General features: G+C 46.0%; 1 protein-coding gene across 2 annotated transcripts in view; it reads right to left on the bottom strand.

The window, feature by feature from the left end:
- The window catches only part of ABTB3 (ankyrin repeat and BTB domain containing 3), a 298,989-nt gene that overhangs the window by 28,236 nt on the left and 253,197 nt on the right, over positions 1 to 17,556 (bottom strand). The window contains exons 6-11 of one of the 2 annotated variants that reach the window (XM_057741444.1): positions 15,907 to 15,996; positions 13,808 to 13,909; positions 11,748 to 11,841; positions 11,496 to 11,631; positions 10,601 to 10,821; positions 8,989 to 9,167 (exon numbers count right to left, since the gene is read on the bottom strand). In XM_057741444.1, coding sequence (XP_057597427.1) covers positions 8,989 to 9,167; positions 10,601 to 10,821; positions 11,496 to 11,631; positions 11,748 to 11,841; positions 13,808 to 13,909; positions 15,907 to 15,996 — 822 coding nt within the window. The remainder of the gene's footprint in view (positions 1 to 8,988; positions 9,168 to 10,600; positions 10,822 to 11,495; positions 11,632 to 11,747; positions 11,842 to 13,807; positions 13,910 to 15,906; positions 15,997 to 17,556) is intronic. The other variant, XM_057741445.1, reaches the window with a different exon arrangement.

The following is a 17,556-nucleotide window of genomic DNA, read 5'->3' on the forward strand; positions in this document are numbered from 1 at the left end:
ACCAGCACGAAAGAGGCTGCCATGTCCGAGGCTTTCTGGCTGCTTCTCCTTCAGAGATGAGGGCCCCAAGAGAAGACTCTCCCCATGCCTTTGAACTCATCTGTCTGTCAAGGTGTCTGCTCAGTGCCCTTTCCTGTGCTTGCTCTAGGCAGTGGGATCGCTGGGATAATTCACTCTGGTTCCCTGGCACACTGTACTTAGTATCAGTTCACAGCTCTAGTGCGGCGAGATGGTCAGTTTTGGGCGGTGAACCGGGCCACCCTATGGATTTGGTTGGCTCTGGACCCGAACCTGAAGACAGCGGGTGGAATTAACCAAGCTTGAGGCTCACTGTTTTCTGGAGGTGGGAGTGGGTGGGGTGGCTGTGCTGGGACAGATGCTGACTCTCTCCTCCGAGCGACACATTTAAGCACAGTACTTTTAGCTCAATGGGCCACAAGGCTTGAGCCCCAGCGGCAGCAGGCCAGTCTCTGCATGCTGGGAGGCCTGGGCTGGGACGGGTACGTCTGGCCAGGCTCACGTGCACAGCAGCCAGTTAGTGGCTATTACTGGCATGCCTCTAGGTACCTGACATTCAGGTTTCTCATGGAAAATGCTCAGTATGTGTGCTCCTGGGGTGAAATCAGGTCCTCAGGACTTGGAACTGTGCGGCTATAAAGAACTAAACAGGAATGAAGCGAAGTTCCTAACACCACGGTTACCAGGAGACTCTCCTGAGCTGGATTCCTGTGGATTTTGGGTCTGACATCTTTCCTCTCCTCCTCTGACCCCTCACCCCTCTCCTAAAAAGATACTGAAACATTTTCTTTTCTTCACAAAGGAGTGCTAGGATCAATCCCAAAGGTCCTTTGCAGGTGGCTTAGGCAGGGAATTTTTGCAGTAGTAAAAACATGGACAAGGGGAGACCAGATGGGACTGGGTCCCACTCCTGGCTCCTCACTCACTAGCTCTGTGACCTTAGGAAAGTTACTCAGCCTCTCTGGGCTTTAGTGCTGTCTTCCAAAGTGGGTTAAAAATACCTGGTTGGTGAGGCTGCTACGAGAGCTAAAAAGGATAATGCATCCCAATATACCGCTGAACCAAACGAAAGCGCTGAGATTTGACCATTTTTTAACCCCCCCAAACAGCAATTTCCCATAATTCAGACAAATTCCTATTTTTCTAGATGCTAAAATGTCATAAAATTAATGGCAGCTTTTAGGAGGAGGAAAAAAAACTTCACCACATTAAACACTCACACCCATTTTTAAGACCCATTTCAAGTTGAGAAATGCTGGAAGGCAGAAAAAGCTGTGTCTCGGAATCAAGAGAATGTGGGATTACTGTTACTTTCTGGGGACACTGGCAGTGAGTTCTTTGCCTCAATCCACTGTCAACAGCAACTGATTCTTCCCTACAGAGGCCCCTCCCTTATGGGATGCGCCAGGCTGACCTGTGTGCAGTAAGCCTCTCTGCACCTGGAAAAGGTGGTGTGAGACGTGTCCCTGCCCCCAGGAAATTCTGTGAGGTCAGCGTGTAGCCCCACTGGAGCTGCGCACAAAATGAAACCAAACACACAATGAATTCAAGTGCTTTTAAATAGTCATCCATGTACCTTCTATTCACAGCAAGTGATGAGGGTTTTCAATTTATGGCAGTAATATAATGTTTCCTTTCTAAATACATTTAAGAGAAGGTTAACTGATTTAAAGAAAAATATCAAGTACACAATACCAGTGAAAATACCCTTTAGGAATGAAAGGGAAATCAGACATTATCAGATGAAGGAAAACTATGAGAATTTGTCACCAGGAGACCTACCCTAAAAGAATAGCTGAAGAAATTTCTCTAAACAGAAAGGAAAGGCTAGAGGAAGGACTCTTGGGACATCAGGAAGAACATGGTAAACAAAAATATGGATAAACATAATCGATTTTCTTTCTTCTCTTGAGTTTCCTAATTATGTTTGATGGTTGGTGCAAAAATAAGTGATGTGGTTCTAAATGTACGTAGATGAAATATTTAAAGATAATTATATCATAAATGGTGGAGAGTAAAGGGACATAAAGGGAAGTAAGGTTTCTATAAACTGGTAAAATGAGGACACCAGTAGTCTATGATGTTTTATATAATACACACACACACACACACACACACACACACACACACACACTACAGACAAGGGACTTCCCTGGTGGCACAGTGGCTGAGAATTCGCTTGTCAATGCAGGGGACATGGGTTCGATCCCTGGTCTGGGAGGATCCCACATGTCACAGAGCAACTAAGCCAATGTGCCACAACTACTTAGCCTGCGCTGTAGCGCCCGTGAGCCACAACTATTGAGCCCACATGCCACAACTACTGAAGCCCGCGTGCCTAGAGCCCATGCTGCACAACAAGAGAAGCCACCGCAATGAGAAGCCTGCGCACCACAACAAAGAGAAAGCCCACGAGCAGCAAAGAAGACCCAACAAGACAATAAATAAATAAATAAATAAATAATGATAATAAAACACTACAGACAAATAGAAATGGAATTTAAAAATTGTTCAAGTAGTCTATAGGAAGCCAGAAAAAGAGAAAAAAGACAGAGAGACCAAACAGAAAACAAAAAATAAGATGGCAGATTTAAGCCCTAAAGTAGCAATAATTGAATAAAATATAAATGGTCTCAATATACCAATTAAAAGACAGAGATTGGCAGAGTGGATGAAAAGTCCAACTATATGTTTTTTATAAGAAAGTCACTTCAAATCTAATGAAACAGGCAAGTTGAGAGTAAAGGATGGAAAAATATATCACATGAACATTAATCAAAGGAAAACAGGAATGACTACAATAATATTAGATAAAGTAGACTTCAGAGCAAAGAAAATTAGCAGAAGCAGAGAAGGGCAATATATAATGATAAAAGGGTTAATTCACCAAGAAGATATTGTAGTCCTAAGTGTGTATGCACCAAAGAACAGATCTGCAAAATATGTGAATCAAAAACTGATAGAACCAAAAGAAGAAACACACAAATCCACAATTACAGCTGCAGATTTTAATATCCCCCTCTCAGCTGATAGAATAACTAGACAGAAAATCTGTAGGATATGGAAGAACTCAACAACACCATCAACCAGCAGGGTCTTAACCACAGTTATGCAACACTCCACTCAACAATGGCAGAAAACAGTTGTTGGTTTTTTTTTTTTGGCCATGCCACATGGCTTGTGGGATTTTAGTTCCCTGACCAGGGATTGAACCCGGGCCCTGGTAGTGAAAGCACTGAGTCCTAACCACTGGACCACCAGGGAATTTCCGAAAACAGTCCTTTGAAGTACCCATGAAACATATACCAAGACAGACCATATCCTGGGCCATAAAAGCAACCTCAGAATTTTAAAAGGATTGAAATAATATAGACGGAGTTCTCTGACCACAGTGGAATCAACCTAGAAATCAATCACAGAAAGGTAACAGGAAAATCTCCAAATACCTGGAAACTAAGCAACACATTTCTAAATAATTCATAAGTCAAAAAGGAAGTTCCAAGGGAAATAAAAAACACACTGAACTGAATGAAAATGAGAATAAAGCGTATCAAATTTTGTGGTACACAGCCGGAGTGGTGCTGAGAAAGGTATGTATAGTATCAGATGCATATACAGGAAAAGAGGAAAACTCTCAGATTAATAATCTATGCTTCTACCTAAAGAACCTGGAAAGAGAAAAACACAATAAGAAAAAAAAGAAAAGAAAAACAAAACAAGCCCAAAGCAAGAAAATAAAGAGCAGCAATCAATGAAACTTAAAACAGAGTAGTACAGAGAGAAGACACAAATTAACAAAATCAGGAATGACACAGGGGCTATCACTACAGACTCTGTAGACATCAGAAGGGTAATAAGAGAATATGATGAGCAACTCTACACATGAACATTTGATAGCATAGATGAAATGGACCCATTCCCTGAAAAACACAAAGTACCCCACCTCACTCAATATTAAATAGATAATTTGAATAGCTGTGTAATTATTAAAGAAATTGAATTTGTAATTTAAAAAAATCCCCTTAAAGAAATCTCCAAGACCAGATTGAAAAGGAAGAAATAAAACCATCTCTTCTTGCAGATGACAGGATTTTCTAAGTAGAAAAATCCCAATAAATCTGCAAAAAACTCCTAGAACTAATCAATGAGTTCAGCAAGGTCACGGGATACAAGATAAACATACAAAAATCAATTGTATTTCCATATGCTAGCAATCAACACATGGATAAAAAATAAAAATGCAGCATCATTTGCAATTGTTTAAAAAAGAGAAATAGTTATGTGCAAATCTAATAAAACATGTCCCAGACTTGTACCCTGAAAACTCACAATATGGATGAAAGAAATCAAAGATCTAAAGACACCAAGAGACATACCATGTTCACGGATTGAAAGACATAGTATAGTAAAGATGTCAATTCTCCCTAAACTGATATAGAGGATTAATACAATTCCTATCAAAGGCTCAGCAAGATTTCTGTTGTTGTTGACATAGCAAATTTGTTCTAAAATGTACATGAAAAGGCAAAGAACTAAGATAGCTAAATTCATTTCATAAAAGAAGAATAAAATGGGAGGAACCAATTTACCCAAGTCAAGATTTATCTTACAGCTACAGTAATCAAGTCTGTGTGGTAATAGTGGAGGGACAGACACATAGATCAATGGAACAGAATGGAAAACCCAGAAACAGACCCACACAAATATGCCCAACTGACTTGACAAAGTTGTAAAAGTAATTTGATGAGAGATAGTCTTTTTCAACAAATGGTGCCGGAGCAACTGAACATCAACTGGCAAAACAAAAAACAAAAACAAAATACCTTTGATCTAAGTCCCACACCTCATACAAAAATTAACTCAAAATGAAAATGACTCACAAATTAAGTGTAAAACAGAAAACTATAAAACTTCTAAAAAAAATGCAGGAGGAAATTGTCATGATTTAGGGCTAGGCAAAGAGTTCTAATATTTGACACCAAAAGCATAAGCTCCATAAAAGGAAAAACAAATTGGACCTCCTCAAAATAAAGGCTCTGTGAAAGACCCTGTTAAGAGGATAAGAAGGCAAACTATAGAGTGGGAGAAAGTATTTGCAAACCATGTATCGGACAAAAGACGATTTTCTAGAATTTACAAAGAACTCTCAAAATTCAACAGTGAAAAACCAAACAATCTAATTAGAACATGGGCAAAAGACACAAAGAGACATTTCACTGAAGAGGATATACAGATGGCAAATAAACACATGAAAATATGTTCAACTTCATTAGCCATTTAGAGAAATGCAAATTAAAACCACAACGAGATACCATTTATCAGAATGGCTAAAATAAAAAATAGCAATAGTGCCAAACAAGGAGGATGTGGAGAAACTTCGTTATTCATAGGCTGGAGGGAAATGTAAAATGGTGCAGCCACTCTCAAAAACAATTTAGCAGTTTCTTTAAAAACTAAACATGCAACTTTCATACAACCCAGAAATTGCACTCCTGAGCATTTATCCCAGAGAAATGAACTTATATTCATATAAAAACCTGTGCAGGAATGTTTATAACAGCTTTATTTGTAATAGCTCAGAACTGGAAACAACTCAGATGTCCTTCAGTGGATGAGTGGTTAATAAACTGTGATCCATCCATACCACAGAGTATTACTCAGCCATAGAAAGAATCAAACTATCAACGCATGCAAAGACCTGCAAGAATCTTCGGAGAATTATGCTGAGAAAATCCAAACCTAAAAAGTTACACACTGTAAGATGCCATTGAAATCGCATTCTTGAAATGACAAAATTAGAGAAATGGAGACCAGATTAGTGGCTACTGGGGCATAAGGAGGGAATGAGGTTAGAAGGAGTATGGGTGTGGTTATAAAAGGGCAACAGGAGGGATCCTTATGGTGATGGGAATTTTCTGGGTGTTGACTGCATCGTGTCAATATCTTGGTTGTGATATTTAACTGTCATTTTGCAAGACACTGCCAATGGGGGAAACAAAGTACCTTCCTGAATGTTTTCTTACAACTGGGTGTGACTCTACAATTGTCTCAAAATAAAAAGTTTAATTTACAAAACTCAATTTTAAAAAAGTGGGAAAAAGCCCTAAAAAGTGTATAAACAACATGGAAAAAAAAAAAACCCACATAGCTCATGTCTCACCCTTGGCTAAAGCCTCCAGTGGTGTTCTGTTCAGTACACATGGAGGGAAACTCCAAATTTCCACCATGGAGAAAGGCTCCAAACAATCTGATTCCATCTCCTACACTTTCTCCTGTATCCCACTGCTTCCTGCTGCCCCAGCACATCAAGCACGTTCCCACCAGGAGCTCCTGCAGTTCCCCCACTTGGAATGCTTTTCCTCCAGACCTCTGCGTGGCTGGAAGCTTTTCTTCACTTAGGTGATTGTTCACATGCTACCTCCACTGAGAGACTTTTCTTACCAACCTCTTTAAATTAGACCCTGCCTACTCCACCCATCAGAGACTACATCGTTGTCCAAGTTCACTTTTTTCCATAGCATTTATCATGCTCTCACTCTCTTTTGCTGATGTATTTCCTTGCATACTGGGTGTCTGCCCCTCCCCTGGACACAGTAAGCTCAAGGAGGATAAAGAAGGTCCTGTCACCCCGTAGCCTCGTGGGCACTCATGACTACGGAATGAAAAAATGCCCAGAGGAATTATGTGCGGGAGAAATGGGCCAGGAGCTCTCTTTAGACAGATGTATTTAAAACAATGACTGTATTGTTCTACTCCTGGGGAACTCTAGAGACACTGAACACAAAATTTAGAAGTGGGGGCAAAAAAGCACATCTGCAACTAGATTTCAAGAATCGTATGACAGCATGAGTCAAGGATGGGGAGAAGGCATCACTTCACCTGACAGAATGGCTATACTTCTGTGAGTTGACCATAAGTGGATTTATTTACAGGAATTCTATATTCTTACTCACTATTCTGATAGAATCAGGTATGTGTTCACACAGAACAGCTGACATGATTTAAACAGGAATCCCTTAGTGGAGGGAGAAGGAACAATGCTGGCCAGTCCTGTGATGCATGGCTACTCCTTCACTCCAATAGGACATTTTCTGATGGCAGAACTTTGTAGCACTTTCTCAACTCTCAACTCTCTGAACTTCCCTGCTGCCATCTCTCTGCAGACATCTTTTGACCGCAGGAATATCGCCATGTTTGGGGAATGCCTGACTTCACGCTGCAGCCACAGGAAATTGATCCCGTCTTTCTTTCCCCACTGTGGTCAGTGTACACGATGATGTAATACCACATCTCACCAGTAGGGGTTGCCATTGACCCCCCCCCACAAGGGCAAACCTGAGCCTTGAATGCACCCCTTTTCCCAGACTACCCCCTCCTGACCATAAGCTGCTCCTGCCCCATCCCTGGCTCCCCACACCCTCTAAGATCAGTACAGCCGACAGGGAGCCCACTCTGGTCCACAGCTCCTGCCAAAGGCGCCTCCCTTCTTCCAGGCCTCCAGCTGCCGCTACCAGCTGCTGTTGGCTGTCCTTTGTGGGGAGCGGCTGTGTGGAGTATCAGGGCCCTGCTGGGGTGCCAGTAATGGTCGACTTCCCCGTCTGGGTGCTGATCACACATGAAAATTCATGAGGCTCTAAAGTTACAATCTGGGCACTTTTCTGATGTATGTCATACTTCAAAATAAAGTTTACTTTAAAAATCCATGGATTAGGTTTCCTTCATACATGGGATACCTTCGTCATTTCTGGAATTTCTGCTACAGCCCGTAGAAGGAGGAAAAAAACAAACCCAAACCCCAAACCAATTAGAACACCAGACCCTGGGAATAGACCTAGCAATGTTTTTTCACTAAGGTGGTTTCTTAGGTGATTTCAGGCCTTATTCATTTATTTCTTTTCAAGTTGGGGGGGTGAGGGGTGAGGGGCAGGGAGAGTTTGGTTTTGCAATGCTTCCCGCAGGTTCTGCTCTTTGTAGAATCGCTGAGGCTCATTACCCGAAAGCCGGCACATCTGCTCCCATTTTGGATCTCAGTGGGGCTGGCCCAAGCACACATGCAGCCCACAGGGGCCCCCGAGACCCTGGCGCTAATGAGAATACCTAAGGGGACCCACTCTGGACCCCGGCCAGGTGCTCCGAGGCTCAGAAAGCAGCTGGGGTGTTGCTGCTGCTTTACTGCGGGGCCATCCCTGCTTCCGGAGAAGACTGCTCCACGTTCCCCCCTCCACTCTCCACAACTCGCCGGCCACGCCTGGCAGGGGAGCCCACACGGCCCTTTTGGTTTCCCTGACACGTCACAGGCTCCACTATCTTAGAGAGACCCCAGAGTCCTGCAAAGCCTGTTGTGCAGGGGTTACGGCATCTCCCTGTTGCTGGGAACGTAGTGTCAGCAGGAACTCGGAGGCCCTCGAGGAAGCCGTGAGCCTCGAGCGCTAGGCTCGTCCAATGCTCAGACCTGGAGAGCCTTCTCAGGGCCTGGCTTTCCAGGGACCTTGGCGGCGTCTGCACCCCATCGACCTAGGGAGCTCCACCCATTTCCCCCTTCCTGATGGATTCCTAATGCCCGTCCAGGCCTGCCCTGGTCTCAGCACCTCAGTGACACCTTCCCTGACCACCTCACACCCCTCAGGCCCTGTGCCACCCCATTTAACATTGTTTCACAAACCATCTCAGATGCCCTTGGATCCCATGGGTGGGCTTTAGCTCCCCATCTTTCTCTTGCGCAAATTTTCCGGGGTTGTAAGATATCTTTTACTTTGTCCCAAGTGCCTTGGGACATAACCGGTGTTCAGTAAAGTGGCTGCCCCACGCATGGCCGCACAAATAGCTGTAACCAGCCAGGGCACATCTGCACCAGTGCTGTGGCTGCAGGCATCCCACCCGGGGGGCGGGGCCAGCCTCAGGGAGCACCGAGATCAGAACCCCTGGCCTTGCTCTCTGCCTACGAGCACAATGGCATTAAGCCCCTCGTACCTTGCTGGCTTTCAAGATCTCGAACATCAGGGGCAGGCCCTGGGTGACAAGCTCCTCCGTGTACTCTTCCTCCTGAATGGTCTTAAACTCCTTCAACAGGCACTGAATGAGAGGCCTGCGGTGCTGCTGGAAGGCGATCCGCAAAGACTCCAGCCACGTGTGCAGAGTCCACGGGACACCTGGAAAGGGGGAGGGTAAGGGTGGGGGAGGGGAGGACAGAAAACAACCAGAGGAGAGGGCGTTTCTTAATCTAGAAGCTGGCCTTTCCAAACAGGGAGGTTACCACATCATGAGACCAAGAGCCTGCCTTTCAATAAATAGAGCCAGTGTTGCTTTTTTCCCCCCAGAGACGTGCATAAGTTGAAATTAAAGGTTGTAATTCGATTCCCTTAACTACGGCTGTTTAGTTCTGCATGCTACTCGTATTATTAGGGGCTGCATTTTACGAGGTGTAATCATTGTGTAGAATGTGGGAATTATAACGCACACTCCTCATGCAGACTGCATCCTCCTGAGTTCTGACTTCCTTCGTCTGCACTCCCTCTACCTCCGTGCCCAGAGCTTAGGGCTGGTGAAACCCACGGATGGACCTCACCATCTGCAGCTCTGGCCAGGGCGGGTAGTTCCATCTGAACATGAAGACATAGGAGGATACCGGCGCTGCTCCCGTGTGCAAAACAACATTTCCATCTGCAGGCACTTCATCAGGTCTTCCTCCCTTAATAGAAACCTCTCAGGCAGCTGATTGCCTGATTTGCTCACCGTGAGGCTGAGGCCCTCGCTACTGTTTATAACAAGCGCACCATTTGAGGTCTCGAGCTTCAGAATCAAGCTACACAGGCTCCCAGGGCAATGACATAAACGTCCCCAGCACTAAACAGCCACCCTCTGGGAGAGACCAGTTTCCAGAACAGCACCTGGGGCCCCTCCTTGGGGGCCTCAGCCTACCCGAACCTGCCACACCCTGTGTTTACAGCCCATGTTCCGTCCTGCTGTTTCTGGGCCAGGGCTAGTGCTGTTAGATGGGTGAAGGCCAGGCTCATAGAGGAGGCGGCTCTGGGCTAGCTCGCTCAAGGGAGAGCCACCCCTAACGTTTCCCGAGGGTGGCTTTGTCCCTGAAATGGGCGCAGCCCTGCTCGGGAAGAGAAGCCCTCACCCTAGCTGATGCCGGTGGCCCCGCTTCATGGATTTGGGTGCTCTCAGGCAGCGACTCCCCAGCCACTGGGAACCACCTGGGATGGTTGTTAAACACAGAGATTTCCAGCCTTTATCCATCCAGACCCTCGACAGCAGAGCCTCTGGGTGCAGGGCCTGGCAATCTGTATTCAGACGAGCTCCCCAGGTGATTCAAATTCCTAACTCAGGGTCCAGAGTCTGGGAATCGTGGAAGGGTGACCTGAGGATGGGACCTTGGGGCTGGCAGAGTGCTGCTGTCTGTGGGGATGGTGTGGGGACTTAGCCTGGAAGTGCTCCAACCAGCACATGAGAAGTTTCCTGGGCTGCGTGGGGGTGTGTGTGTATGTGTCTGTGTGTGTATGCATGTGTGTGTTTGTGTGTGACCTGGAGCTGGGCAAAAGCACTGTGCCCAGCCTTGGAGGGTCCCCAGACTGACCTATGCTCCTGATATCAATTGTGACATCCACGTAGCCATGCTCAGCGCTGTGATACATGGCCTCCCTCAGGGCTCTGAGTTTGGCCTTGCTGTTGCGGCTGGCACACAGGGGGGGCGGGGCTGTCTCCGCCAGGTCAGTCCCCTCGGCCAGAATCTCCTCCAGGGACAGGATATCACTCTTCTCCTTCTCTGGCTGAGCGAGCAGTTTGCGGAACACATTCCTGTCAATCATAAACCCAGAGATGAAGACACTCAGAGATGGAAGGGCTGTGCCGGGGCGGGGATGGGGTAGGGTGGGGGGGTGGGGAGACCTCTCACTTGGGACAAGGGAAGGATGGGACCAACTCTGGGTGGTGGTTTCAGAGGCATGACCACGGGTGCTACGTTTGGTGGATGGAGGAGATGGTGGGGCAGGACTGGCTGTGTTTCCTTGAGGGCAACTTGGAGCTAAGTGGATTCCCCAAATATCTAGAAGGTTCTAGAATTCTGCCCTCTTAACTGTCTGCCTGCAGTCCCCCCACAGTGAATTTGCTTCCCTTGGGGTTACGTGTAGTAAAATCTGATGGAGTAAATCCTGCAGGAAATGTAGCTGGGAGGTAACCAAACATGAGGGGGTTTATTATTCTTTAAAACGGATTCTTCTCACTGCATGACAGGTGATGTGATGCACTCTGACCAACACTGGCAACGAGTGACGTCTCTGTGATCTGAAAGCCGGCTGGGAAAGGACCAGACAAGCCAGTCTGAGTGGACGTGCACTGCATGAAGTTGGCCGGGCCTGGACTGCCTCTGGGCCCCACATCCAGAGATGCAGTGGGTCTGGGGTAGGCCTGGGAATCTGCATTTTTAACAAGCACCACTTGGGACCTTGTGGCTCTGGCCCATCCTAGCCTACCTGTGTCCGTGGGCTGCAGCCTGGCTGAAAGAGTTCATATCACCCTGGGGGGTGGTAGAAATTCCATTCCTGTACATGGTTCCTATCAGGGGGTCCGCGCCACGCTCCAACAGCAAACTAACCAGCTCAAAATTTCCTGCAAGCCCAGAGAAGGGGGTTTTATAAGAGAATCAAGCAAACACACAGTCACAGACACATCAAGGGCCAGGGTGGTGGAGCCCCTTGGCTAGGATGAGCATCAGTAACGCTTACCTACGGCGGCTGCAAGCTGGAGGGGCGTTTCTGAGTAGTTCTCCTCGCCGTGCTCCACAGAGCCCTCCACCTTGGCCCCGGCGTCCAGGAGGAGCTGCGGAGGAAGAGCGGCCATTGAGATGTTTAAAGGACACGCGTGTGAGGAGACGCCAGGGAAAGCTGGTGGAAATCAGTGTGACTCCAGTGTTCCTGCCCTCCCTCTGGGTCTGTGGCCATGTGCACAAGGGGAGGCCAATGGCACCTCAGAGGGTGACCTGAGAGCCTCTCATATCTTCTAGCGTCTCAGACCACTCAAACTGCGGTCCATGGAGAGTAGCATCAGCATCCCCTGGGAGCTTGTGGAAATGCTGGCTCTGAGGCTCCACCCCAGGCTGAATGATGGGGATCTGCATTTCGTCAAGTTCTCCAGGTGATTTATATGTACACTAAAGTTTCTAGAAGCACTGAGCTAGAAGCTCGTGGCATCAGTGTTGGAGGGCTTCCTTTTGGGGTCGGTGACACAAAGCTTCGGAGAGTATTGGTGGGGACTCTTAGAACCGTAGAATCTCAACAGTTCTGAAGAACGCTTTGGGGACCACGAGGGCCAACCAGGACAAGAATTGCTTCTAGAACCCCCTGGAGGGCTCTGAGGACAGCTCAGCAAACGCTGAGTTTCCTGGACAGCAAGATCAATGAATAAAGTGGCAGGGTGAGCTTCCAGGCGTGCTGCAGCATTTGACCCCATTGTGCATTCTCTAAGAGGCTGGGCTTCCTAAAAACAGAGATTCTGTCCATGCCGGATCTCATAGTGCATGTGCACTGCTGATGTAAAGTGAGGGGGAAACATCTGTCTTACCTGTTCAGGGCTACCTGAGGGCACAGTCAGGAAAGGGCTGCCTACTTGGCATTCCATGATGTGCGCACCTGCCGCGGAGAGGTGACCTGACTTCTGTTTAGCTTTGCTTGGCTGCCCGCTGCTCCTATTCCTGACTTAAAGGCTGGGGATGCCACTGCATGTTAAGGGATGGCATCTGTGTCCACCAGGCCACCCTCTGACCCTTCCTTTCTCAGATTCCTCTACTAGGAGTGGGCTGGTCATGACGTTCTACAGGCAGAAACCAGCTCTGGGTGTGACATGTCACACACTCAACCTCCTGAAACATGACTTTGGACCTGTCTTAAGGATTCCCATGACCTAGGAAACAACAAAGGATTCCTGTGGAATTCCAACACTGCCTAGGGGTCCCTGGCACACTATTTTCTGCCCTGCATAATTCTAAGAGGCTTGGACCACATAAAAGGAGGTGAGTTCCTGATGTTCCCAAAGCTCAGCACTTATTCTGGGGTCAGATGTGGTCTGGGACCTGGATGCTGATCTCTTGTTTCCAATGAAGTAAAGTTTTAAGATCTAGAATAAACTGAGTTTAAGATCTAGAATATACTCAATGGCTATTCATTGAACAGCAACTCTACAAGCAAGAGGTGCAAGCAAAACACATTTCTGTGCCCAAAGGACCTCGGATGAGGACACCTGTCCATATCAGGGAGCTGTTTCAGAATACACACGTGAAGACCCTACTCTAGACCTCTTGGATGGGATTCTCCATAAGTGGGATCCAAGCAATTGTCCTTTGGAACCGCTCCCCTGGTGACTCGGACATTTCTTTCCACTGGTTGGAAACCACTAGACTCTATGCAAACACTGGGGTCACACCTAAGGGAAGGTTCTAAGGTCTCACACCAGCCACGTCTTACGTTCACGTTGCGACAAGCAAAAATGGACAAATCCACAAAATCACAGCTCAGGCCCCACCCCCGAGCAACTGGGAACAACTTGGTAAGTTTGCCACTGTGTGTGTGAGGCTGCATGTGGGTGTGTATTAAGTTCATATTGGTTAAAGCCAGGCCATATAGATCATTACATATAATATTTCCATTCATATGATATGAATGTGCTATATTTAATTGCAATTAACCAATATGAATCTCTTAGGGAATAGGCATGCTGGGAGAGGTACAGATTTGTGTAATGAAAGAGGTAAAATTAAAGGTCAGATGTGGACAGGGAAATACGTTAATACCTGAACTACAGGAATGTGTCCATGCAACACAGCAAAAGTCAGAGCCGTCCAATGGCGGGTCTCGGGGTGGACGGATGGATATTTATGAGGAGTACTGACAACCTATAAACAAATTGAAGTTATTTTTAAAATGTGACCTTCACAATACTTAGACCAGCAAATCTGACCTATCTGTGGCTGGGCACGTGGGCTAGAGCTGCATTAAAGGATGTCCTGGAAGGCGCCTCGGGAAACGCTGGAGATGTGGGGAACTGACTTTATATCCTCCGTGCACAATAAGGACTCCTTTGCATCTCATCTGAAAAGAGTAAACTGGATGACTTCCGACCACCTCTAAGGAGCCTCGGAGAAGCTGTAATGGTGGCTACAGTGAGCCTGCTCCCCTGCCTGTCTCCTCTTCCTGCTTGAGGGAGGGCGGTGCTTCTGAGAGCTACGGGATGGCGGGGAGTGTGCAGCCACTGTCACCACATCCACATCTTTAGGGGAAATTCTTGGCAGTGGCAAATCCCAGGCAAGGGGAAGTCTGCTTCGAGCTTTCAAGACAAGCAAGACCACCACTCATCTGATGGAGGAACATCACCATCTGGTCACAGCTCACCCCACACTGGCCTCATTTCACTCCTCTGCTGGCTTCCTGGTTGACAAGGACCCTCATGCTACTGGAAACCTAGGCACAAACCTTCCCTGGGCATGCCACGAATAAGCAATCTGATATGGGTCTTTCCATATGGGGACCTTCAAATACCCCAGGCCAAGAGAGGGGCTGCAGGACAGCTGAAGGTTAGGGTCCTGCAGGATTGCCACCCATGCATGGCTTTTCTTCCAAACATTCCTGGGGCCACATAACCTCGATGCCTCCTTCATTCAGAGCAGTTGAGTTCACTAATCATTGGCTGGGGGAGGACCTTGAGCTGGGAGCTATGGGACAGGCTAGAGGACCAAAGAGCCCCACCTGGACCCAAAGCCGACAAGCCCTTGCAGGGATGTGCATGGTGCTTGGGGATTCATAGCAGGGGAAAAAAAATCCCCGACACTTGAAACTTATAAGATCCAAAATGGTTCTAGATCCAAAACCATGTCTATTGCCTACTTTCCTCAGATGAATATAAAGCACACTAATTTTTTTTTTTTTTAAACACAGTGCTAAGACTACAAGAGCATCTAATTTTGAACTGAAAAAAGTTTCCTGGGGTGGCTGAGTTAGGACTCTAGCTTATCAATCTATCTTCCCAGCCTCTGACACTGCCAATATTAGGCTGTCAGAAGAGAGTGGGTCTTTTTCTCTTTTCTTCCTCTTTTTTGTGAGAATGGGTCTTAAGACAGGATAGAACATGGTCAAAAAGTGTAATTTCACCTATTATAAGCCTTGGTCGGGGGGGAGCCAATATTAACTGAGTCCCAAATTGATGCTACTGTATTTATTTTTTCCAACAACTCTCCGAGATGGGTGCGATTATTCTCCCATTTTGCAAAGGGGAACACTGAGGCTCAGGAAGGTTAAACTACTTGCCCAAGCAGAAAAGCAAGTTACTAAGATGCAGCAGTTTCAGAATTTGAACCCACGTGTCAAATTCTGAAGCCTGTGGGGGTTGCTTTCTACTATATCACACTGCCTCAAGGAAGCTTTGCAATTAGCTTTAAGACCTGAGGCTTCAACCAGCCAACCAGGTGAGCCAATCAGGATTTAGTGGGGGAGCATGGAAGATCTGGGGGAGCTACACCTTAGCCCAGGGCACATAGACCGGCTTTGTATTTGGCTGAGGAAAGGGCTGATGGCTCAGGAGAGCTCTCTCTGCCTGATACCAGAAGGAATGGATCCGCAGAAAGAATCAGAGACGCGGTACAGCTGAGCCAAGGGAAAAGCTAGGGCTCCTTGCAGCCTCATTGGTTATTTTTAAATGAAAAATGCTTGCGGGCAGCTCTGTGGAGTTTGGTTGGGCTGGGGCCTCAGGAGGGAGGAAATCCAACAGCTGTTCTGACCTATCTGCTGGACGGAGCACCCTCAGCAGTGGCTCTCGGGAGATAAAGCCCCCCTCTCTTTGCTCGCCTTCCCTGGGGACCGCCAGGCCCAGGAGCCCTGCAGCCATCCGCACCCTCACCTCCACATTCAGGTCAGCTCCGGCATCCAGCAGCATCTGAACCATCGCCTCATCCCCACGGACGCAGGCGTACATCAGGGGGGTCATGCCCTGTGGGGAGTTAAAAACCAGAGGGTGGAGGTTTACAAGGCGGCTGTGTCACTTGACAAAACAAACGGAAAATCTTACTTGTGTGAAGGAGGCTATGCTTGTACTCAAAACCCAGCATTTTAAAGTAAATGTACAGCCCTATAAGGTCACAATCCTCCATATTTTGAAAACCAAGATGGAAGCAAGAAGGGAAACATAAATTGCCTTTTTTTTTTCTTCTTCATTTATCTTGGCTTAAGCTGGAGGATTTTTTGTTTGTCTTCAGGTACAACAGATCTAAGAGTATTTGCTAAAACAAGTGGCTGGTTTCACCTGAAAGTTCTTAGGAACTTTCTGGATTCTGCAATATCAGCCCTAAGCTATCTAATTGGTAAACACTGTTTCCGTGACATTTTCTCTTTCACAATATAACAGGTGTCCTCTTTGCTCTATATGAGCTGCTGGTCAGTGTCAAGGGAAATTGGTGCCTCTGAGTATGACCCCAGCACGACATCTGCTTTTACATCATCCTTTACAATCAAAAAGGAAGCATATGAGGAACATCCTTCAGGAATTCCATATTTGCCCATGATTCCTGCTTATTGCAAAGTACCACAACCAACAGAAGTAAGGGATGGATTTTTCAACGCACAGTGTTGTGAAGGCGGCTATTTGGGAAAATGTTCAAGTTAGAGCCTTATCTCACACTACACACCAAAAATAATTTCCAGTTTGATTAGAGATACAGCGAAAAAACTTAAAACCATAAAAGACATCTAACTGGATCCGTTTGTAGGCGTAAAAGTAATGGAAGAAATCTCAAAAGAAAATCATTACAATAAGTTGAGACATTTGTCATAATATAACAAAGGGTTATACACCTAATATGTAAAGAGCTCTCTGAAATAAAGAAAAAAAACAACAATTAAACTCTAATGAAAAACAGGCAAAAGATAAGTAAAAGATTAATAGAGTACACGTAAACAGTTGGAGTGTGTGTAAAACGAAATAGTCTCTGGGAAAGTAATTTGAGATAAAAAACCTTAAGATAAGTTGATGCATTTGAGCGACTATTTCCACTTTAAAAAATTTCCCTAATGAAATAATCGGAGATTTGAAGAAAGACTTATGTAAGTGTGTTTAGCTCAGCATTATTTTTTTTTCTTTAAGAACTTTTATTGAGATACAATTGACATACAATAAACTTAGCATTATTAATATAAGTAACTAGAAACAACTAAGTATCCAACAGCTGAGGTATAGTTAACTGACCAAATAATATAACCATTTTATGTAGCCATTAAAAGTGATTTAAAAAAAAGTATTTAATGATATTGCAAAGTATCTTTAATATAAAATATTGAAAAAAGATATAATAAATCCGTTTTTTAAAAATAATATGTGTGTGTATGTGTATTAGGGCTCCTTGGTGTTGTTCAAGAAAATGATTAGCTGTTATCCCTTCCCTGGAACTTGCTGCATGAGCTGCCCATGTGAGAAGCAGCTCCATCTGTCCTTTGTGACTTTCCATCTGGGGCTCTCATTGAAAGCTGCTGTTTGTTTTCTCCATCCGTGACATCT

Source organism: Hippopotamus amphibius, chromosome 7 (genome assembly GCF_030028045.1).
Source record: "Hippopotamus amphibius kiboko isolate mHipAmp2 chromosome 7, mHipAmp2.hap2, whole genome shotgun sequence".
Taxonomy (NCBI): Eukaryota; Metazoa; Chordata; class Mammalia; order Artiodactyla; family Hippopotamidae; genus Hippopotamus; species Hippopotamus amphibius.